Raw genomic sequence first — 25,451 nt, forward strand, 5'->3', positions numbered from 1 at the left:
TTGTGAAGTAAGTCTCGTGTCAAATCTCCTGTCTGATAAGGGGCCCTATCTGTTTTTAGCCCACCATCATCAAATCGCTTTTTGTCCGTGGTCCGTCCGTCCGTCCGTCCGTCCATTAACAATTCTTGTTATCGCTATTTCTCAGAAAGTGCAGAAGGGATCTGTCTCAAATTTCATATGAAGGTTCCCCTAGGGCCCTAGTTGTGCATATTGCGTTTTGGGACGGATCAGTCAACAAGATGGCCGCCAGGCAGCCATCTTGGATTTTGATAGTTAAAGTTTGTTATCGCTATTTCTCAGGAAGTACTGAAGGGATCTGTCTCAAATTTCATATGTAGGTTCCCCTAGGGCCCTAGTTGAGCATATGGCATTTTGGGACCGATCAATCAACAAGATGGCCGCCAGGCAGCCATCTTGGATTTTGATAGTTAAAGTTTGTTACTGCTATTTCTCAGAAAGTACTGAAGCGATCTGTCTCAAATTTTATGTGTAGTATATGTTTGAAAAAGTTTAAAAAGTAGAGAAAAGATCCATCTTTCCATTGTCAGACATAGATCATTTTTTGGTGGGCGCCAAGATCCCTCTGGGATCTCTTGTTTCTATAACTAATGCGGATTGCCAAATACTGGTCGGAAAACAAATGTGTCAACTTTAAAACCATCTGATAAAAGTTTTTGTGAAATCTCCAAACCAAATTAGCATTTACTAACAATGGTAGTAGATGGTATCTGCTCCATGCTCAAACAGGAGTCCAGTGTGATGTTAACTAGAGCGATTACGACAGATGTGTGTTGTCCAGAGTCACCTATTGTAGAAGTACACATTCATGTGAAGTGTGTTGATCAGATTTAAAACCTGGGTCTCTATTGTAGTAATCCAACAGCCCTACCAAATAAACCAAAGTAGACTCTGTTAATTGAGTGACAGACTATATAACGCACACCTTTTAGCCCACTATCATCAGGTGTTGTTCAAATCACCTTTCATTCATTGTCTGACCGTCAGAATGTATAAAATTAATCTTTCTCAAACACTTGAAAGTTCCCCTAGGTGCCTAGTTATGCATATTGTGTATTGTTATTTGGGACTGATCTGAAAACAAGATGGCCAACAGGCAGTCATATTTCATTTTGACAATTGAATTAATTAAGGGGTTCTCTTTCAAACTTCATGTAAGTCACCATGGTGCCTAGTTATGCATAATGCATTCTGGGACCAATTCTGTTACTAGATGGCAGCCACAGTGGCTTTTGATCATTAAAGTTTGTTACCGCTATTTCTTAGAAAGAACAGAAGGGATCTTTCTCAAATTCTATATGTAGCTTTCCTTGGTACCTAGTTATCCATATTGCATTTAAGCATTGATCAGAAACAAAATGGCCGACCAGCAGCCATTTTGAATTTTAACATAGGAAGTTTGTTACCACTATTTCTCTGAAAGTACCAACATGATTTCTTGGAATATACTGAAGGTTCTTTTTCCAAATTAATTTCAGAGGGCTCAATGCTAGGCACTAAGACCCCTCTGATATCTCGTGTAGCACAACATCATAGACTTGTGAAATACTATAAATTATATTGAGACACAAATCACCAACATGTCAAATAAGGATGATATATATATAAAAAAAATAAACTAAGATTATCAATTTTAAAATTGTTTAATATGCATCAAGTCATTTTATGACTTGTTGATACAATATAGTCATACATTTCTGGACAGATTTTTGTACAAACTTTTTAGGTTTGGAATTCATATTCATAAAAAAAAACATTTGCATAAAAGAAAATGTAGCCTATTAAAGATAACACTCTGTCCTGTACATATCTTACAATCACGTCCTGAAGTCTCCAGGACCTGAAAATATATGTATATAAAATGGAATATGTTCAACATATAATGTACAAATAAAACAATTGTCAACAGCTAGAATAAATAAAATACTAGAATAATACATATACACAATATACAAATAAAATACACATGTACAACATATACAAACACATATGTACATAGTACATAGCACACAGGTAAAAATGTACATGTGTAACTATGGTTGGACATTACATAATCTGAACACAAATATACTGTAGAATGTGGATCAATAATACAAATGGATTTCTATCGATATGCTCCGATTTTGTGACATATTGGATTGTGAATTATAATTACCATAATTTTATAACTCTGCTGTGAATCCTATCAAACAAACACTTCTTGATTACCCTATTCATAATTTCATAATTATGTTACATTCTATGGACCAATGTTTATGATTGTAAAGAACTGTGAAAACAAAATCTACTGTAGAACAAGGAGACACCTGCATGTGCGATGTTGATTGATCTTGACATCACTAAAGCCCTATAATTGTCCATCACATGTCTTTGAAATAATCTCGTAGTCATAACGCAGGTGTTGTTTTTATTAGATATATTAACTTTGTACATAATAAGGTGTTCCTTTGAGTAAGGAGTTTGTATAGCGTGATATATCACGATTACAGAATGGTGATTACGGAATGGGATATTATATAACGATATGTATGTATATTTAATTTCTAGTGGAAGACAGTATTTTAGTAACGATAGGTATAAAATAAATAGCTGCCATTTTATCCTAACTATGAATAACTATAACTTATTAACGGATTTCTAAAAAGCAACGACTTCAAGCCATCTTGTTGAAAAATGTGGGTATAGTGTTAGAGAGATAACAACTAAAATTACATGGCCTGTTGTATCATACAAACTGCATTAATTCTGACTCTCCATTTACCTAATACTGGTATGGTTTTTCAAATATAATTGTAAGTGTAAAGATATTTTAGAGGCTGAACTAAAGCAGAATGAGTTACTACATGTATTTACCTGTAATTAGCACTAATATTCTGTTAGACATATCCTTTAATATTTGTTAACAAATCTGTCATCTACATCCTAGCTGTCTATAAATAGCTTTGTGTTTGTGTTTTAAAAGAACAATTTTGATTGAACAGACATATAAAGCAATTAAATGCATTCATGTAAATATATAATTTTTCAGTATACATTTACATTTGTTTCAAAATAAGAGAATTTCAGAAAACAAAAGAAATGGGAACTCAAAATGCCTAATTATTGGTTTTCAAAAGCCATCTGTGTTACTGTTGTATGAATTCAGACCAAAGAACAACATCACTACGTTCCAATTAATATTACTGGAGTAACAACACACACCTGCACAAACAGATTTCTCGATCTCTCTAGCAAAACACTTTTCTTTTTTTTCCCTATTTGCTAGTTTGTCCTATACATGTCTGTAATGACTTTGACAACACTGCTTTCCGAAACTGACAAATTACTACAGCATTTTACACTTGTATTTGAACCGTTCTGAATGTGGATCAACTACACCCAATAAGCCCGATAGTCAATGGAATTTTGGAGACAAAGTAATATGCATGTGCAGGTGTGTCCTAGTAATTTCTTAAGTTACCTGTCAATCAAACACGATAACGAGTGTTAACAGGTGTTCAGAATCAGTTCACACTTTGTATATAACCATTCAAGGTATGGAATTTAAAGTTCTGTTTAAAAATTCTGAATATTTAAAAACCAAAATTACTTTTAATTATTTAAGTAATTTCTGTGCAAAAGCAATTTTTGTTATCCCTTAAATCACTCAATTTTTGGTATGATATTACACCTCAGTACATATGTGATGACATTCTGCTCAATGAAATCTCATTCAAGAACTTCCAAGTCTGTGTAGAACAATGGCGTACTCCAAATCACATCAGAAATATAGACCAATCATGCATAGCCTTATAACACATTCACCAATCACACAGTCTAACAAACACAGGCCAATCGCAAACAGCCTAACAAATATTTGCTAATCACACATAGCCTTGTAAAGCACTGGCCAATCACACATTTTTTCACACATCACTGCCCTGAACATAGGTGGCTATTTGTTGGTGATTTCCATAGGTACTGTTGCTATGACAATATGGTTTATTGCTATATTGTGATTGGCTGCCGTAGTGAGAAATGTCTTGTCTGTATTGTTGTTGAGCCGGGTAGAGGTTCCGTTTTGGAGCCTGACCAGGGTAAGGTTTCTGTGGCGATGAATCGGTTAGTGTTTTGGCTGCCTCCATTAATTTTTTTTGATACCAGTTTTGAACTTGTGATTCGATAGCTTCCTTGTGTTGGTCACGAGAGGCTGGTACCATTTGATAGTCTGCGTGGTTGACTGGGATGTCGCGAGAGGCTGGTATCATTTGATAGTCTGCGTGGTTGACTGGGATGTATGGTGAGTTTGAGTTACTGTGACCAGGAGTGGAGATGCTGTGATCCGTACTGAAGGAAGACGATGGTGTACCACTGTTGAAGGATGGTGACCCACTGTTGCTAGGGGCATTTCCCGGACGAAGCCGATTGCCGAATATTTTACTGCTATATCCACTATCTGGATTACTACTCGAGTCTTCCTTATTGTATGCATTAGGATAATTTGACATGTTTTTTAGATTGTCTTTGTCTCCATCCTCTCCGATACTCACTGGCGTCCTACACACTCGGAAATCTCCACGCGGAGAGTTTTCACTAGACCCAGTGGTTCTGTCTAATAAGTTGGACTCCGATTTACTCATATTCCTTGATTTTTCCACATTTTCTATGAAATCGTAATCGTCATTATGTCCGACCCTATTCATATTGTATGTGCTATGGTATGGTGCAGGACTTGTATCCCCACGTCGGTACTGTGCTACGTCCTTTCCTGATATATAAGGACTGTCCGCTGATGGACGGCCATTGTTTATCCTATTTTTCTCTGCAATTGGCGTCATCCTATAATGATCGTCATTCATACTGACATAGTGACTTTCTGGAGTCCGTAACACGCGGCCAGAATACTGACCATTATTAGGTAGGGCTGACCCTTCATGTTGACTGACTGGTGTGGAACAACCCGGTTTGTTCTGTCCCCTCGTCACATAAGACGACCACTGACCTTGGGTTGAGTGACCTTGTCCATTTGACACATATTTTGAATTTTGAGCACTAGATAACCTTCCATCAATGTCATTGGGCGTACGGTTCATTGATCTTTGACCCATCGATGACCTTTCAGCACTCCCTCCCCTCCTTGCCATTTCATGAGCAGATGTAATTCCACTCTCTTCCAAAAGTAGTTCATCAGAAGACTTCGTTCTCTGCATCATGGTGTTTTTCGGTTGCATGGACATGTACATATCGTCCTTATTTTTCACAAAGTACCCATACATATCTCCCTGTTTTGAAAGATTTTCCTTTTTCAGAAATTCCGGTTTTTCTGGTGGCTTAGGAACTTGTCGTAGTGAAGGATTTGTCCGTGCTACACCTTTCACAACAGAAACAGATCCATAAGGAGTCACTTCCTTCACGACAGGCCTACCCTCATCCTTTGTATGAGAGCTAGTCTGCTCACTTTTATTACCACTAGACCTAAACATATTGTCTCCCACACTAGCTGGTCGAGGCTGAGTTTCTGCCTCTGGATATCCAAATGTTGAAAAAGTGGGTTTTGAATTAATTCCGTTGCCGATGCCGATGCTGGACTGCTGGCTCCCAAGGGGATCCTGTCCAGCACCGGAGGAATTAGAGGTCGCATTATTTCCTGTGCTTGTGTTTGAGGACCCCCTTTCGGGAAAACTCTGTCTCTGTCGTGTTCTGTGAAACCCGTCTGATGAATCTGTTTGATTTGGCCGTGAGGAGGAAGAGTCTCTTTGACTTGATCTTTGGTACACAGAATCAACATGGTGGTGTTGACTGTATCGCTGACTTGACCGTTGGAAGCCATCGGGGTCAGTCGTCTGACTCCTGACCATGGCTCCTCTTTTCACACCACCCACAGTTTCGTATGGACTAGAATCGTGAGATTTAGGAGTACTGTGGGTAAGGGGACTCGAGTCACGCTTCACAGGAGAATTACGAAATTGTTCTGAACCTTGCCACGTTTGTGAGTGGGGGATTCGTTTAGGAATAGCACCTTGACTGTCATACATTTTAATATCAGTAGAGTCTGCCGGACTTTGAACAAACGGTGTCCGACTCGTTGAAGCTGTACTTGGCGAAAGAAGATTAAAAGTCACTCTAGATCCTCGCGTGTTTTCATCACGCGTGTTTTCTCCCTTTGGAGCAGAATGCACTTGAATTTGCCCAACTTGCACATGACCTTGGCTGGAGTATATTGTACCCTTACCAAGGTTATTTTCCCGAGCAATCCTTTCATTTTGTCTTGCTTTTCCCTCCTTGACATCATTTTGCCACTCCCGCAGCTGCTGCATTGCTGCTTGTCGTGACTCGTAAAACTCACGTCTCTTATGTTTAACACTATAATCCGATTGTGAAAGTGTCTCGTCTGATCGAGACCGAAACAGTCGTCCATTCTCATTTTCATGTACATCGGTGAAAAAGTTCTTGCTTGGAAGAGCAGAATCGTCATGGTGATGATTCAAACAATGCCCATAAGAAGAAAGTTTTGCCTCAAGCCAATCTTCCACTTCCATTCGTGTCTGTTCTGTATATTTCTTTAACATGAAATTTCTCTCTTCAAGTAATTTTTGTGAAATTCTGTCACTGCAGTTTCTCTCCTCGCGCTGTAACCTCTCTTTGGTGAGTTTGTCAATGGCGAACACTTGTTGGGCAGTACGTTTGTCTAGCAGGTTGAGACGTTGATGAAGCACTTGATTAGATGCATCAATATGCTCGTAGATATTCTCACTGTTGTCATTCACATGTTGTTCTAACTTATGAAGAGCTGGCCCACATTGACACAGGGGGGTGTATCCTATTGGACCCTGTAAGATACAAACATAACAAATGTCAGAAACTGTTTCAGGACCTTGGTTAAAATTTTGAAGATTCTATACCTATACCACTAATAAATGTATTACATCAACAATTGTTTGCATGAGTTAATTTCTGCATGTTACTTGGTAATAATCCTCTCCTTTTCTATACTCTTATAGAGCCCTGCGGGCCAGTACTTACTTACATCTACTGTACAAATGTAATATTACAGGAATTATTTCGTGATATTGGCCAATGATGGGGTGGGGGGATTATATAAAGAGATGTATTGAAGAAGTTTTGTACTGTGATACCTGTTTGATGTTGCCGGCCAGATCCCTGTAATACTGACTACCAGGGCGAGGGATGTACTGGCTGAAGAAGCCCTGTACTTTGTCCTTCTCACTCTGCTGTTGTCCTGGTGTTCCAGACTTCCCATCCTCTTTGTCTTTATCCTGTAAATCATTATCCCTTAGTTCAGTACAAAAATAGTTTCTGGATATATCATAAAGGCAAAGACAGGCATAATACAATGGTTCCTGTAGTTTTGGTAAACATTCTAGAATGTATAAAAATTTAACACATATTTGGCATTTACAAGAATTTTCGGCTTTAGTTTCATCATGCATTCTAAAACAGTTCAGGTTTTACATCAAACAAGAAATATTTATAGGAAGGAACATCCAGACAGTTGTGGCCAAAAGACCTTGATGTCAGCTAACAAATGTACCACATACCTTCTTCTTTTTCTTAAAGAAGAAAAACTTGGATTTCTCCTTGGAGGGTTTATCTGTTTTGATGGGTGCGTCCTCGTCTGGTACCACAACAGGGCCCTCCATCGTATTGCCAGGCACATCCTTAAAGTTCACTTCTTTATGGCTTTTAGGCGTCTTTGACTAAAATAACAAGACAATTCATTGGTTTTTATAATAATGACATGGTAAATATTTTCTGTGTTTTGATCTATGTGCCAACCAGATGAAAACTACTTTTCAAATATATTTTTTCAATGTAAAAGTTACATTTTCTTTTGAGTTAAACAATTTGCATTCATGAATACTTTATTTTTTTCATCTGTACACAAGAACAATTTTGGCCTTGAACAAAACTTAAGGACAATTTGGTCATTGCACCAAACTAATCAAGACGCAGACTCTGTGGGGGATTTCGATCAATGACTAATGACTTTAGTGATGTTGTTCTATTTATAGATATTACACATTCATATAAGCACCAACCAATTACTGCCATGTTTTAAAAAACTGACAGCAAGAATGAGCAAAGGAAGTCTAGTTACCATGGAGCGACTAGAGGAAATTGGTTGTAGAGCTCTAGTGAGTAAGACATGCACATTCCAATTTCTTGTTTCTTAAGTAAGTTCTATCACACTTTAGTTTCACCACGGTCACCATAGCTTACGATCAAACTCGCTCTCTATAAGGACCTACCCTTGTGAAAGATGAAATGATGAGGATGATCTCGGGATGTTCTTTCCGCCTCGCTACATCAATGGCTGTTTCTGTTTGCTGTAAAAAGAAATAAATTTGAAGTTGTTAGAGTTTTATCTGTCTTTGAGGATATTATTACCTGTACTTTACCTATAAAGGTAATACTGGTTTGATACTCCTCAAATATATTACCTCTCTCATGATCAAAAATCTGCCATAAATCATACACTCTGTTCAATACACACAAATTGTACCAGTCCTAACATACGTTCCTCATGGACGTGAAATGTTTCAATGTCAAAGAAATCTCTCACTCATTTATCTTCTGGATTAAGTTATAAACTTTACAAGTGCAATTGAATGTGTTATAAGTCAATAAAGAGTAGAATATTGGCTGACAATCTCTGTAGTAAGAGTCAACCTAATACAGTTATATTTGTCTGCATATTTCTACACTGGCTAGGTGTTACAATCTGATCAAACATTTTATGTTCCCATAGGAGTTGAATCGATAAAATAAAAATTCTTTCCTTTCATGAACTCATAACAACATGTTAAAGAGTTCTTGTCATGATTTTTCTGAAATACATTATGTAGCATGAAATCTGGAGAAATTTTAAAGATAAATAGAGTACAAGAAATTCAATATTCATATTCTTTCAAAAAATACCCAGCCTTCTATATACACTGTCAAATAATGTACATTATGAAGGTTAAGCTTGTTTTAACTCTTTAGCAGATAAAAAATAAAAAACCACATTTATTGTGACGTAAATGACTATAGGATACTGCACCTACTTTTTGACATCAATCATGTTTCATACGTCATAAGGATTTAAATGGACGAACAAGAAATTTTCCCATAATGCCATTCCAGAGGAAGTTGTTAAGACACTTGGTAACTATCAGTCAGCGTGATTCAAGCCCGAGTCCTATGCCCGACATTTCTGTGTATCTAATCATGTAAACCTGTGGTTATTTCACAGGTAAATAGTAAAACGATTTATCTTAATTCAAACAATTTCATTCTAACACTCATTGAAGTTTTATTTCTAATCAATATGCAAGATAATTCAAACACTAATAATTAATATGAACCTAGAATTCAGCCTTTGTCTGAGCTCTACAAATGTGCAACTCATTATTATGAAATTCTACAATGTTTGGACCCTTAATTGGTTAAATATTGCTCTAGTTATTTCATTAAATTGTTCACATTGAATAATATCAGTGTTGATATTTGAATTTAAAGATATTTCCGATACAAAAAATTCTTTCAAAAATTCAACTGACATTGAAGTGACATAACAAAAATGTCCTTTAAGACAGGTGTCCTCAATATAGAGGTGTCCTTTATTACAGGTGCTTACTGTATATCTTTTTCTTAATCTATCAAAAGGAGTTTGACCTTCATTGGCTTTATTATCTTGATAAACTCTTTAAATCTTATGTAATTCTATGAAAATGTTTTGTCCCACTTTTAAAGGTGAAACCAACAAAATCTTCAGACTAAACCCTGGACGGCCAGGCCCTGACAAATCTGATGTACTTCTCACGAAAAATTGCCTTAATGGTCAAGTGTTAAGTCTTTTCTCCATCAATAAGTATTCCAATCCAACGTCTAAATACTCCAGTCAGATAAATGTCCAAGGGTCTAATACCTTATATAGAAATCACAGCTGCTACTTAAATATCCTGCTATAATTTCCTTTTAAACACTTACAAAATTTGCCAGTAGAAATCCTTCAGAAGTCATTAGAAAATTGACAAATGATGGCAAGAGATCAACAGTTAGAATTATCAGCTACCGAACTTACAATATTGGTATCTTACAAAAGTACATTTACACTTCAAAATGTACATTTATTTATATTACCGAGCTACCTGTATATACCCATATACATGTGTACACCATGTATCACCAAATCAAATGCATACATTAAACAATACTCCTATACCGGAAAGTCATTACTTGGGAGGAAATCCTAATTTTACCACATTTGTTGACATCTATGACCATTTTCATGTTTTAAAATAAAAAATTTGAAAAATCAACTTCTTCTCAGTCAGTTTAATATATGCTAGGTTTTTGTAGGGTATATGTATGTTCAATAAAAATAAGTGGACCATGATTAATTTGGTTAAATTTGGAAAAAAATTATCTACAAGTTAATTAATGACAGACGGGGGAGTAGGAATAAAATACAGGTATGTAAATGGCTCCACAAGATTTTGTGTCTGGTAGATTCTAGACCCGACATCTTTTTGACATGGATTTGTTTTTCCTATTTATCTGATTTGTTTGTGATTTAATTCTGATATGAAGATCAGATACAGCCTTAAGGCCTCCACTACACTCCTTGTATCACTGACTCTGTTTTTGTAAGCCCCCAGTCATATTAGATCAGTTGTTAACATTACAGAGATACTAGTTACAGATACAGCCTAATATCTATAGACGTTAGACAATAAATGTCAGATTCAGTACACCCATACACTACTAACATACCACTGGTCGCCCCAGGGGTCAGGCAGCATGTTTTATACAGGTGATTAGTACAGACATTAGTCCCCAGGGGTCAGGCCGAATGTCTTTTTAAAGCAGTTTTAATCTTAGAACCAAGTTCTCCACATACATGACAAAATTAGAACTTATTAGAACTTACCTTTAATTCTTCACAGTTATATTTTATGTATTTGGAGGAAACACTTCATTACCATAATAAAGAAAGGTGATAATGTCACCTAAAAATCATCAATCCTGAAAATGGCTCTTTCAAGTTTTACAACCCGAGTATTTTTTAATAAGAATCTTTTTTTTTTTTTTTTTACTCAGTCTTCCTGTGTTCTTTGAGAACAAAGGAAACCATTTGATTAATTTAATTTTCTCAAACAATATAGCATACATTATTAAATGCGATTTGAAGTCTAGCATCTGTTGTTTTACAGAAAGTCAGAGGCATTAGTCATTATAGAATCAATATGAAAGTGCTATAAATATTACCTTATTTTTGATGAAGACATCTATCCCAGCTTCCACCAGGAGTTTTGCAATCTTCCGACGTTTCAGGGCAGCGGCAATATGTAAAGCTGTATCGCCATTCTGAAGAACAGACAGTAACACATTGTACATACCGGTAATATAAAGGACCTGATGACTTCAGAACTTTGACAGGATTCAGTTAATTATTACATTATTTTTTCTTAATCTTCACTTTATGTTTTAAGTCAGGGCTTTTTTAGTTGTGTGGTGGGGGGGAGGAAGGGAGTTGTATTAATTAATTGATCTTTTTTTTTAATTTCTTCAAAACTCGTTCAAAATGGTCCAATCCATATATTACCATAATGGTACAATGCACAATGCAAGGCAATTTTATGATAAATATTTATAATTGATATGTATTTCTTTTAATTTGTTTAGGTAAAACCTCTCACATCATTGAAGCCAGTGGTGAATTTAAGAATAGCTTTAGAATTCTTTATCATAATGCCCTATTTAAAAGATTCTACAAATATGAATCATACCACAAGAATGCTAATTACAGAGAAAGGGTTATTCTTTATATTCCTATATAACTATCTTCATTTAAATAAATTCTGCACCATATTTCTTATCGGATAATAACCTCAATAAAAAATGTGAATTTGATGGAAAGCAATGTGATGTAATGCAAAAAAGACGACACAGAAGGACAGATACAAAACTTTACCAAGATATTATAAATGTTATCTTATTTAGAATACGATGAAATAAAGGAGGAAGCATCATGATAATGATATGTTTAACAATGGTGTAAACAGGTGACAGGTAAAATATTTACATTAATATCTAATTGGCATCCTTGTGTAAACAGGTGACAGGTAAAATATTTACTTTATCTAATTGGCATCCTTGTGTAATATTAATTGAAAACTATAAAAAAATATATATAAATTCATCAGAGACCTTAAAAAATATGATAAAAAAATGCAATCCAAAGTAAAATATTTATCATATGTGTTATATTATGCAAATTTAGTCATCTGATATCTATTGTAAACACCATTGTTGAGAATTGTCTATACACTTATCAAATTACAATTTTCATATCTGTATACGGTCCGATTGGTATCATATCTATTGTATTATATGATTTATTTTGAGTTATGAGCTCGAGAGTCAGTCACATGACCACCTCTATATAATTAATTTATGATTCATGATAATTACACAACTCAACGAAATATGAGCATTTTGCCTGACAAAGCGTTGTGCAGTTTTTCCTTTCCATTGTGCGTACTCTACTACTTTTGTCTGCTCACTTGTAATATATTGATTAACTGATACCTACCCGCTCTACCGTGAACGCTATCAACTCTGTCAAACTTCCTTTTTATACACGGGCCATTGAAAAGCTTCTCTATTATATAGAATTATATAGAGCTCTCGCTATAGTGGTTTGTACACAAAACGAATCGACCACATTCACATGACAGAAAAGATGATGATGTAGGCTGCACAAATTATATATAACGAGTTGATAAACGAGGTATAAATTTGAACTAATTGATATTCTAGTGATATAGACACAATCATACATCATTCATTTGACCAATGACATACAAATATCCTGTACAAAGACGTCAATTTACACCAATTATATTTTCTGCATCTGTTCAATTTAAAGTAACGATCGTAGTTTATCATCTCTGCCTTCTTTTCAACTTCAGCCATCTAGTGTTATCAATTAATGATTTCTGTATTTCTCTGATGTTAGCTGTGTGGCATTCCCTTGAGTTATCCATCCTGTTACATGTTTCTTTTGACCTTGAGATCAATCGATGGTATTCAGAATTTTTAAAATACCAACACTACTGATTGCATAAATTTACTATTTATAATATGGTTATTTAGGGAGAGATCAGAAACTGCGATCCATTTTACCTGAGGTTTAATTGATTAAAGGTTTTTACCCTCGCCAAACATATCACTATCAGTTATAGGTAAATTAGTGGATTTTAAATAAAATGTTGTTCATATTAGATTTGTACTCACTAAATGTTAATCAAACAAAATAGTCACCGAAAAACACTTAGGAAAGTTGGTGAGGGAGTTATGTCATACGTCTGAAGATTTCAGAAAGTTGGTGAGAAAGTTATATATGCCATTACATCTGAAGATTTCAGAAAGTTGCTGATGGAGTTATACCATACATCTGAAGATTTCAGACAATTGGTGAGGGAGTTATGTCATACGTCTGAAGATTTCAGACAATTGGTGAGGGAGTTATGCCATACGTCTGAAGATTTCAGACAATTGGTGAGGGAGTTATGTCATACATCTGAAGATTTCAGAAAGTTTGTGAGGGAGAAATGCCATACGTCTGAAGATTTCAGACAATTGGTGAGGGAGCTATGCCATACGTCTGGAGATTTCAGAAAGTTGGTGAGGGAGTTATGTCATACATCTGAAGATTTCAGAAAGTTGGTGAGGGAGTTATGCCATACGTTTGAAGATTTCAGAAAGGTGATGAGGGAGTTATATATGCCATACATCTGAAGATTTCAGAAAGTTGGTGAGGGAGTTATATATGCCATACATCTGAAGATTTCAGAAAGTTGGTGAGGGAGTTATATATGCCATACATCTGAAGATTTCAGAAAGTTGGTGAGGGAGTTATATATGCCATACATCTGAAGATTTCAGAAAGTTGGTGAGGGAGTTATATATGCCATACATCTGAAGATTTCAGAAAGTTGGTGAGGGAGTTATATATGCCATACATCTGAAGATTTCAGAAAGTTGGTGAGGGAGTTATATATGCCATACATCTGAAGATTTCAGAAAGTTGGTGAGGGAGTTATATATGCCATACATCTGAAGATTTCAGAAAGTTGGTGAGGGAGTTATATATGCCATACATCTGAAGATTTCAGAAAGTTGGTGAGGGAGTTATGTCATACGTCTGAAGATTTCAGAAAGTTGGTGAGGGAGTTATATATTTCAGAGTAACAGAATTTGCATCCCTTAATGTACTCGATATTACTATCTGAATAAGCATACAGTACTAGTTGATGCTTTTCTATTATCTATTTATCACTTCTCAATTGTTTAATATTCCAGTGTATTTATATTTCCAATTATTATTCAACATCAGAATAGAAATATAACAGAACCAACACCTTTCTGTAATTTGTGAGGATGATCACAGACAGGTGATGTCTTACCTTATTTTGTAAGTTTAAACAACATCTAGCACTAATAAGTATACGTGTGACCCCTGCGTGTCCGTATCTGGCCGCGGTGTGGATCGAAGAGTCACCATACTGAAGAAAGAAAACAGATTTATTGTACAGAAAAATACTGGAATATTTGAACTTTAAGCATGTATATGACCTTAAAACAAACCAGATATGAAAGTACTCCTGATCACAACGTTACACTTCATTGTCATTTTGTTATAAAATTGTTTGTCATAATTTAATGTAATTTCTTATTAGAAAAGGTAACCAGTACTGACCATGGTCTTGGCCCTCTGACTCATTGATTACATGTGAAAATTTATTGGGAGTGAAAGACATAATGTTATAACCATGAATTGTAAGTATATTGTTACCAACATGTTTTACTGTATAAGTTACCTTTATTCTATATATCTTAATGATCAAAACTTAATAGCAACACGCATTAGCTTCCCAAAAAGCTAAGAGGACTGTGCAAACGCTTAACTCATTTGGTAAAAAGAAAATGGAATAATTAAATGATAAGTCTTTTTTCAATTTTGTTTCCAATACTTCAGTAAAATTTGTAAGAATTTGACTTACATTGTTTTTGAGGTCTGGGTTACAGCCACCATACAAGAGGACACGTGTACTTTGGTTGTGTCCATTCTGTGCTGCCAGGTGTAAAGAGGTAAAGCCAGCCTACAGAAGAGGAAATCATGAAATCATTTATAAACATTATAGAGGTTAAGCCAGCCTAATGGAGAGGAAACCACGAAATCATTAATACACACATACCAACAGCATTCAGTCAATTATAATGATTTACTATGTGAATGAAAGTCTGTGAATATATTACAATAATTAATTTTAGATATTTAACTATCCGTTCTGTAAATACCATTTAGTAACTTAAATGTAACAATTTCTAAAATATTTGAAAAACTGCTCCAGGCAACTTAATAGTAAAAGCATCTGATATTATATTTAAATCTAATGATTAAATGGGAAAGACACGGGGAGATAACTCCTACCTTGTTGGTTACTACAACATTACAGTTGTGTTTGATGAGAAGTTCTAGAGCGGAGCTGTAACCGTTCCAGGCAGCTTCATGTAATGCTGTGTTTCCATGCTGTTAAAAAACAAGTAGATAAAGGAGATGGTCACAAAAAAAACCCCACTAACATTTACTTTTAACAATGGCAAGGAATAACTGAAATGAAGGTGTAAAATATAATATAAAAAAATTAATCATCATCTCCACAATAACAAATATTTATTGAAATGACAATTTTCTTGCTTAAGAATTGACTTGCCTGTATATCAATATAATATTACCTCATCCTGTGTGTCTGCTGATCCGCCCTCCTCCAGTAAGTGGCGTATGACCTCTGTATGTCCTTGAGATGCTGCTCTGTGTATGGCTGTGTACCCCATCTGTAACAAAAAAAACAACTGATATGATATCTCAACTTTAAAATATAATCAGTAAATATCTTCTGTAAATGGTATATGATTATTATCAATTGCTAAATACAAATTCATCAATAGAAAAAAATCAGTAATTTTTGTTGCTAATGCTTAACTGAAATGTAGGCTTACCCTTGTCTGAGAAATCGTATGTGATTGCATTGTTGTACATAAATACTTGTTAGCACTGTTAGATTAAAATTTAACATTACATCACTACACCATCATCTGAACTAAGCTGACCATTTCTCCTGTTATTATACCTCAAAATTACAGGATAAAAGTTTAGAATATAAATATTTTCATAACCAAATCTGCCAGATAAGCTGTTAAGGTAAGGTGGCACAGACACATGTCAGGTAGGAAGTGACATCACAAGCCCTAAGGCCAGGTGTGATCCCTTACCTGGCCAAGTTACCTGTAATCAACAGTCATAGAAACAATCAACAGGTAAAAGTGAACAGTTCTCTGGTCTGTCAGTTTAATGGTCAGGTACAATAAAATGATTAGTTACCTGTGCCTGGGTCTCACCTTTACTAATGGAATTACTGATGTCATCAAAGGATTAACATAAATCTCATTATAATGCCATTAATATTCATAAACAGAAAATGTGGACATGTATGGACAGATGTTTACTTTGATTTGTTATTAAATTTGTATTCATGAAAATGTCACTCGTATGACATCTATAATCAACCCAATTAAGAAGGTGTACATAATTGTAATGTTTTGATCTTTTAATCTTTGAATATAACATACCTTTTTATAACATACATTTAACCTTTAATAGATAAAAATATTGAAGCTGAATTACAAAAATTGAATAATAAAATAAGAAAATTCATAATTATATAATCATGGAATAAAAATAACCTTTTCATCTTTTTATTACCAATTGCATTGATTTGTATAACTTAAATGCTTATAAAGATATAGTGGTAACATTTCTTTGGTAATCTGGTTTAATTATAACATTTTAATTATATCATATGTTTGTGCAAAAAAAAAGAAAAACAAAAATGTTTACAATAAGTTTATTTTCTAACAATGAACAATAGTAATTCATGTTGATTGACATATAAAAATCAAAATTTAACTATAAATTTATTTCATAACACCTGCATGTCTGAAAATTTCAGACCAAAAAATACAATGTAATGTGCGATTAGTGTCAGCATTTACGTACCCTATAACTCACGATCCAATCTCCTTCTGTGATTGGTTGAGATCTGGTTACCGTGTCAACTCAACACAATCTACATAATTTTGCCAAATGCTATCAGTAATCAGTGGAAAAATCTTAAAGAATATGTTCTATCTAAATCATTGATATACAAACCGGATAGAAGTAATATGTGTTCCATTACAGAGAGAGACTAGTACACCATAAGATTTCTACTCGGTACACTCAAATTTGTCCATTATCATCCAGTAGTCATCAGATTACTTCAACAATAAAGATTATATTCTAGCACTGCAACATCTTTCCCGTCTTTTTTCGTCCACAAATTCTACCATGAAAAATCTTTAGAAAAGCTATGTCCTGATAAGGCCTTATACAGCTTTAATTGAAGCCCTTATTTGTGGAGATACCACAGACTGGCACCAGCGTACATTATATATACTGTAGATCTACCCGTAAATCTCGTCTATTTTGCGGACTGTTGGATTCTCTTAATTCACCATTTACCTAGGCCTACAATTATCAAATTCTGATAGCATTCACCAGAAAATGTCGGTTTAAATTCTGTCCCATCATTTTAAAAGTGAATTCAATTTAACAGGCAGATAACATCTTTTCAATTCCATATTTTTTTCACGGATGTTGTTTGTTGATGAAATCTTTAAAATATACAAATACTTTCACCTTAAATCTCTTGATAGCGGTATCTTTGATGTCTATACAGTACTCAGATTTTGCATTTTTCAGAAACACTTACAGAAGGGGGCTGTTTTTACCATTTTCTTTAAGAAAATCATATTTGAGAACATTTCAAACAAGAAGTGACACACAACTGGTTTTCATTCACCAAGTTTCACACAAAAAATCACCACCCATCAAAATGTTGACAGACATTGAAGGCGTATCTTAAGAATTCCATCTGGGGTCTGTCAGAAAGGCTATTGAAACGTGAAGAGCTGCCATTTTCATGTTAATTCTAGTCTGACCATTTTGGTTGATACTGATTTGGTATTAAAGGGAAAGATCCTCACAGTGCAGCTGTAGCTAGAATGTCTTACACTGAGATCAAACACACTGATCAGAATATGAATAGAAAATCAGCCAGAAAGGTTAACATGGTCTCATTTATTCAACAAGCTGTGAAAACTTTACTCAAATTTTTTCCTCACTGATACCCAAACATAGACATAATTTTGTATTACACATTACCTTTTCTGCTTCATATAACTGGATTAAAATAAAGGTCAAGGTCATTCTTTCATAATCTTTTATTTGACCTTGACCCCATAACTAAAGTCTGTTACTTACCGAGTCCTGCTCATCCAGAGGGCAGCCATGACCGACCAAGTATTTACAGACTTCAACGAAACCTTTCACTGCTGCGAAATGAAGGGGTGTCCGGCCTTCCTGTAAACAAAGGTCAAGGTAAAATTAATTGAAATTCATTGTTTGACTATGATGTAAATGTAGTTCAAGGTCAATTAAGTGAATCTCTAATTCTGACTATATCATGCTACTATATACTCTTCATCCAAAGACTTGCATCTTTCAAAAAAAAACAAGATATAAAATACTAAGTAAACTCATTCGATCACGTTATGAAATTTAATAATGAATTAGTCTAGTCTTTGACTTAGAAGTCTAAATGTGTCTTTTCAGCAGTAATCTGATTATAGAACTTTCTCTGATAGGGTTGGAACTATTCAAACTACACAAGTACATGAATGATAAAAAGTATAATGCACCCTAAAACAATGTGTACAGGCAAAACCACCAAATCATTTTCTGGAATTTTATACTATGAAAATATTAGCTGTAACAGCTAGGTATTCAAATTATATGGCATGCTTCCAAAAATTTTCATTTTATAAATACTTAAACTAGTTCTCGTATCAACAAATGTAAGATGTAGAAATGAAGTCAATGCCAGGTAAATTTCACTATTTTATCCACATTATTACTTTATACACAGTACACTTTGTAAGTTTTTATTATCAGACATGCTAGTAGAGGCTTTAATGATGTAATGATACCCAAGAGAACAATCACGATAAAATAACGTAACACAACATTCAGCCGATGGAATCAGTTTTCTTAATTTCCCCTTATGAATACGTATATGTATGAAATTACAGAATGCACAAATTCAGTGTCGTTTTTTGATAGAAACACATCATATGTTCCATTAGAGTCGTCAGTCGGCAAATAATAGCTTTTTGAAAGAGAATACAACATAAATAAAACATCAACATTTCCACGTCAGCCATAAAAAGTTGTCATTTTGGGACAAACAGTTAAAGTGGAAACAAAAAATTTATTGTAAATCACATTATCAAAACGGAAGCACAGAATTCATTAACATTTTCTACCATAAACACACACCATTAAGCATTGTGAATGTAACAACCGTTGCGATGATGAGATGGAATATCTAAAGCCATATTTAAATATTTTGCTGCACACTTGTCACCTGAACGTTGAATTATTTATGAGATTGCTAAGTGGGTGAACTTCCATAATCTTTACACCCCTCCTTCCATTCATCTGTAGAAACAGGATGAGAAATTATACGCCATAATGGTCCAGGACGAATAAGGAAACCTGACGATAAAACATTCTGTATCTGATGTACACAATTGTTATCTATCTAACTGGTTACAGCTTTAACTTACCGAGCTTGAACATGTTAAATAGTTACGATTCTCACTGGACATGTTTCATTGTTGCAACTTTATGTTCTTATACTTTTATTAATCGTAAACTCAGAGATGATCCAAATATCTGATCTATATTCCGCATATGTCTGAGACATATAAAGTATGACCATGGTCAGTATACCTGATACGTCTGAGACATGCACCCACCTCAATCAACCCATATATAACCTACCAGGTACCTATAGGTAAAAAAACACACCATTTCATTTGCTATGGTAAAATGAAAAGTGTATTCTTTGATTCTGTGCTGCTAAAATTTGACCTTTGCCAATATTCTGTATTTACATATTACAGTTATCTGCCCTTGCATGTAGGTATTGATTTTGATGTCACGTGTTTGCAAGGATACAATTTTTGTTCAGAGAAAACAATACCAATTTTCATCACAATATAATAATGTCACAATGAATATACCTATACCCACAGGGTAGATAACTCAGTAGTATACATACCTATAACCACAAGGGTAGATAACTCAGTAGTATACATACCTATAACCACAAGGGTAGATAACTCAGTAATATACATACCTATACCCACAAGGGTAGATAACTCAGTAATATACATACCTATACCCACAGGGTAGATAACTCAGTAGTATACATACCTATACCCACAAGGGTAGATAACTCGGTAATATACATACCTATAACCACAAGGGTAGATAACTCGGTAATATACATACCTATACCCACAAGGGTAGATAACGCGGTAATATCGAACCTATACCCACAAGGGTAGATAACTCGGTAATATACATACCTATACCCACAAGGGTAGATAACTCGGTAATATCGAACCTATACCCACAAGGGTAGATAACTCGGTAATATACATACCTATACCCACAAGGGAAGATAACTCGGTAATATACATACCTATACCCACAAGGGTAGATAACACGGTAATATACATACCTATACCCACAAGGGTATATAACTCGGTAATATACATACCTATACCCACAAGGGTATATAACTCGGTAATATACATACCTATACCCACAAGGGTAGATAACTCGGTAATATACATACCTATACCCACAGGGTTAGATAACTCGGTAATATACATACCTATACCCACAGGGTTAGATAACTCGGTAATATACATACCTATACCCACAGGGGTAGATAACTCGGTAATATACATACCTATACCCACAGGGGTAGATAACTCGGTAATATACATACCTATACCCACAAGGGTAGATAACTCGGTAATATACAAAGATGAAAAACATTGTCCGAATGATATTTTTTCGTGATATAAGCAGGTGCCATTACCTTTTCTTGAAGTTGTTTTTTGTCCATCATGATGATTTTGATGGAAGACACCATTTTGTTTATTTCTTATCTGTGTAGAATTGTCAAATACTAATTTGTATGGAAATAGAGTGATATTTCTGTCATAGAAATATTTTCTTTTTCACAAATTTCACATAGTACCAGTAAACATAGGTTAATCATCTGCCCAATGTTATCATGTTTATCTATAGTACATGTAGGTGATATGTCAGAAATGTTTTGGGTAAAAAAGATTGATACAATGCTTCAGATGTCTGCCGATTGTCATTGTGACCAGATTTAAATCTATGACACTAATTTAAAAATACCTTCGAAAATAGTTACATGAGCAATCTACATAGGAAAGATATCGTGACAATTTATCGTTCATATTTAGAATTTTTATGTAAGTTTTATTTCTTTTTTATTATTATTGATATTTTATTTCCCCAGATAAATCAACAGGTAGATTTTCTATGGCCTTACAGCTATCTCTGGGTTGATATAGATAGCTGTCTACCCTAACTACTAATATCTACCCGTGTAACTCAATGTCAATCTCACCTCCATCAATGGCGATATGGCCTATTATGTTAATTAGCTCTAACAATCTCACATCTAAAAGCATCCAACGGTTCCCAACAAAGGCCATCACACACTTCAGTACACCACAGTCATTACCACAAAATGAATTATGTGCGGTAGGTCATCATAAAATTATATCAAGACTTCATATAAAAATTTCTATTCACATAGAACACCATAAATAATGTTAGCAAAACTTTTCTTTAAGTTTACCGAAACACAACAGAAAAATTGGATCTCTGGCAAGAAACTTATATCTTATTCAAAATTTCATGAACTGATGACACATTTCTCCAATCAAATGTCTGTCAGAAGTACAGGGATTCTACACAAGTCACAGAATTTGGCTGGTCAGCATAAGGCTTGCCGAGTGCTAAGCAGCTAAAATCTTTCCCGATAAAAATAAATCTATATGGTAAGCCTTTATTAGTGATCGCCTCTCTCCTCAACCCATTCTTAATGAAATCATGCTGCAAGAATGATATAGAACCTAATTGCCTGTGACAATAAGATACCTGATTCCACCTTATACAACAGTTTGACGGAGAAAATGGGTGGATCTTGAGTGTATTTATTACAAACACCCACATCTCCTTCATGGCTGTTTAATAACAGGCTACAAATGAGGATTAATATGTATAGTGTTTAGTTCTGCCTGATATCCAGTATGATGGACATATTAACATAATTAGATGGACATATTAACATAATTAGTTCTATAGTTAAGACGGGTCCTCAATATAACAGGTCCACTCTGCACCCTACAACTATGTATTTACAAACAAGTGCTAATCATGTGATCATGCATAATCGCGGCTGCAGTACCTCTGGTCTGACTGACACTTGGGAGGTCTGCATACAACACTTTATCTACTACTCTACTAGTCTAGCTTTATTAGAATAAATTATAGATTCTAATTCAGATCTAAGTGCTTTCAGATTCTGTTAGTTCTCGATGTAACGTGCAGACATAAATGACACAGCGTCAGGTAACAGGCAACTGGACACCCCAGACAAACTTCAGTCATTTGCATCATTTTGATAAATATGTTTGAATATTTGCCTGAAATATTTCTGCAGATACTTATAATGGCAGACAAAGGTTTTACCAAATTTTCTTTTGTCAGTTGTACAAAGAATGACTTCTCCATACATGTATTTAGTAACACAGTGCTATCTGAAATTAAATCTGAGTGAAAATATTTGTTCTTTTCAATGTAAATTAGAATGACAATGCATTGGTCAATCAATTTTGGACAACAATGCATTTTGTATTTATGGAAATGCAGTCATCTATTGTGTCAATCAAGATCTACATGTTGTGCATCCACGAACCCTCTAATTTTAGATTGGGAGCGAAAACCAGAAACCAGTTGTAAAGTTGTGGCCATTGATCATCACAGCTTTCAAGAGCAACTCCACATCGTTGCCACCACGACAATTACCACAAGCCCTTTACCTCTGGGTAGTGAGTATGAATCTGATGTGGGGCAGTTGCTGCAGGTCTAACAAACCTATCACGTCCTTAAATGATGTTGAACTAATCAAACCAAACAATTGTTTTAGTATAATATGTCCTTCACCTCCATCCTCTAGCTTGTATGTCTCTGTCTGTTAAATTAAGGTAGGACCAAAAAATCCTTCAAAGCATTACTCTATAACTGTCAAAAACCTTTTTTAAAATCAAAGTGCCAAGGCCACTCATAGATGCTGTGAATGAAGGACTCAAACAAAGGAATTAATAAAGAAATTGGTTATTCATTTAAATATAGAATTTAGTAAACTATACATAAGTGTGCAGTGTTGAATTTCGGAATTTAACAAAAAATATTTACGATATACCCTATTTATTTTATGATATATGAAGTTTTTCAAGAACAATAAGTCGAATAACTTATTATCCTGAAAAAACTGTAATATTTTATTTTTAAATTATTTTTGAAATAACGATTTCAACACCAATGAAACCAGAAACACAAATACATATATGTATATATGTTTCTAATAAAACCGTTCAGAATCTGAGTATCATTTTTTATAATTCTTTATTAATTACTAAATTATCAATTTCATCAATGTTTCTTCAAAGACAAAAAAATAATAAGTGAACATTTTCGTATCTTGATATCCACTTAACATTGAAGAATATTTTCGGAAATATATAACATTAGAAATATCACCATTTCCGGATATGTTTTGGTTTCCTTTTTAGAAAACTAACATGGGTTGCTTTGACGACTTTTGACTAATAAATCATAGCCAGATACTTTTGCCAAATAAAAGGTACACTATTTCATTACGTATATCACTCAGATTTCTTTTTAAATTCACAAGAACGCTAGCCGTTAACATCAAGAAAACTTCATGTAATGTATCGGACTTTAGCAAGTCTTCGTAAGCCTAACAGTAACTGGTTGGCGAGATATTATCGTGCAGAACATTTATCGTGTGTCAAGTAAAGGGTACATTATTCGGTTACTTATAACAGTCAAATTTCTTTTGAATCCATAAGAACGCTAACATCATGAAAACTCCCTGCAATACATCGGACTTTAGCAAGTCTTCATAAGGCTACCGTACATAATATAGATCTATTTATGTACGGGCAACTTAAAGTGACAAATAAACTTATATTGCCGTGTAATGTACTGTTCGCACTGTTCGCACTGTTTTTCCAGTCTTGATGATAGCTTCAAGCTAATATGACTGTCCTTAATAAATGTTAAATGAACATTTATTAAGGACAGTCATATTAGCTTGAAGCTATCATCAAGACTGGAAAAACAGTGCGAACAGTACATTACACGGCAATATAAGTTTATTTGTCACTTTAAGTTGCCCGTACATAAATAGATCTATATTATCATTATATTTTGTAATTTTATGTTGATAGATTTGGTACTTTTCCCCTTTCAATATACCGCAGTTGTCGATAAACAAAAGACAGAACTCCCAGTGACAGATCAAGGGAGGAAAACGTACGTACTAAAAACTATTAACTTTTACTGCGCAATAATATCTCAGATATAGTTCGTCAATACAACCAACACAAAAAACTTTATAAGCGTTATAAGAACTTTCTTTTGCAGTTACCTTCCTAACATTTGATTACAATAATCGATCATTAGCATGAATTACGTAAAATTTAAATAAACATACACAATCCAAAATCCATCGAAAGTCTGTCGCGGAGGAAGACAGCGAAGAAGGCGTTGTTCGTGATTTTCGGGAGACCAGTGTTCTCGGAGTAATACAAATATCATAGAGTCCCAACTGAATACTTAAAACACTCCATTCATGGTGTATACGTATGTACAAATTCTATGTCTGTGGTTTTGAATATTGAGGTTTTATTTTTTCATACTATCAAGTATTACGTGAAATGAACAAAACAACTTTTAAATTTCATCGCGGAGTGGTTTCATTGTTTTGATGTGCACAGGCTCGCCGAGCGTACCTAAGAATGCTGTTTCACAGCATCAAAAATGGCTGTATTTGTACTTTGTATTTGGAAGTTTAAAAAAAAATGTCCTAAATTCCATGCATAACACCTTGAATTCCTGATAGAATGGATGACTTTGAATTTGGATCATAACTTCACCTTTTTTTCTGACCTTTGACAGTAAATATTATCAGGAATACATTACATAACCAATAAAGGTTTACCTGAACAACCTTTCACCTATGACCTTTGACAGCCTTTCCACTATAAAACACCTTGCTGTAATGATAAGCTGCAGA

General features: G+C 34.6%; 1 protein-coding gene across 4 annotated transcripts in view; it reads right to left on the minus strand.

The window, feature by feature from the left end:
- Positions 1-1,642: 1,642 nt before the first annotated feature.
- LOC138336668 (uncharacterized) overlaps positions 1,643-25,451 on the minus strand; it is an 82,910-nt gene continuing 59,101 nt past the window's right edge. For all 4 annotated transcript variants that reach the window (XM_069286202.1, XM_069286219.1, XM_069286209.1 and 1 more), the window contains exons 3-12: positions 18,434-18,532; positions 15,808-15,906; positions 15,503-15,601; positions 15,072-15,170; positions 14,475-14,573; positions 11,272-11,370; positions 8,268-8,345; positions 7,557-7,715; positions 7,134-7,274; positions 1,643-6,827 (exon numbers count right to left, since the gene is read on the minus strand). In XM_069286202.1, the coding sequence (XP_069142303.1) occupies positions 3,924-6,827; positions 7,134-7,274; positions 7,557-7,715; positions 8,268-8,345; positions 11,272-11,370; positions 14,475-14,573; positions 15,072-15,170; positions 15,503-15,601; positions 15,808-15,906; positions 18,434-18,532 (3,876 nt within the window). In that variant the 3' untranslated portion in view covers positions 1,643-3,923. The remainder of the gene's footprint in view (positions 6,828-7,133; positions 7,275-7,556; positions 7,716-8,267; positions 8,346-11,271; positions 11,371-14,474; positions 14,574-15,071; positions 15,171-15,502; positions 15,602-15,807; positions 15,907-18,433; positions 18,533-25,451) is intronic.

This window comes from Argopecten irradians, chromosome 1, assembly GCF_041381155.1.
Source record: "Argopecten irradians isolate NY chromosome 1, Ai_NY, whole genome shotgun sequence".
NCBI classification, from domain to species: Eukaryota; Metazoa; Mollusca; class Bivalvia; order Pectinida; family Pectinidae; genus Argopecten; species Argopecten irradians.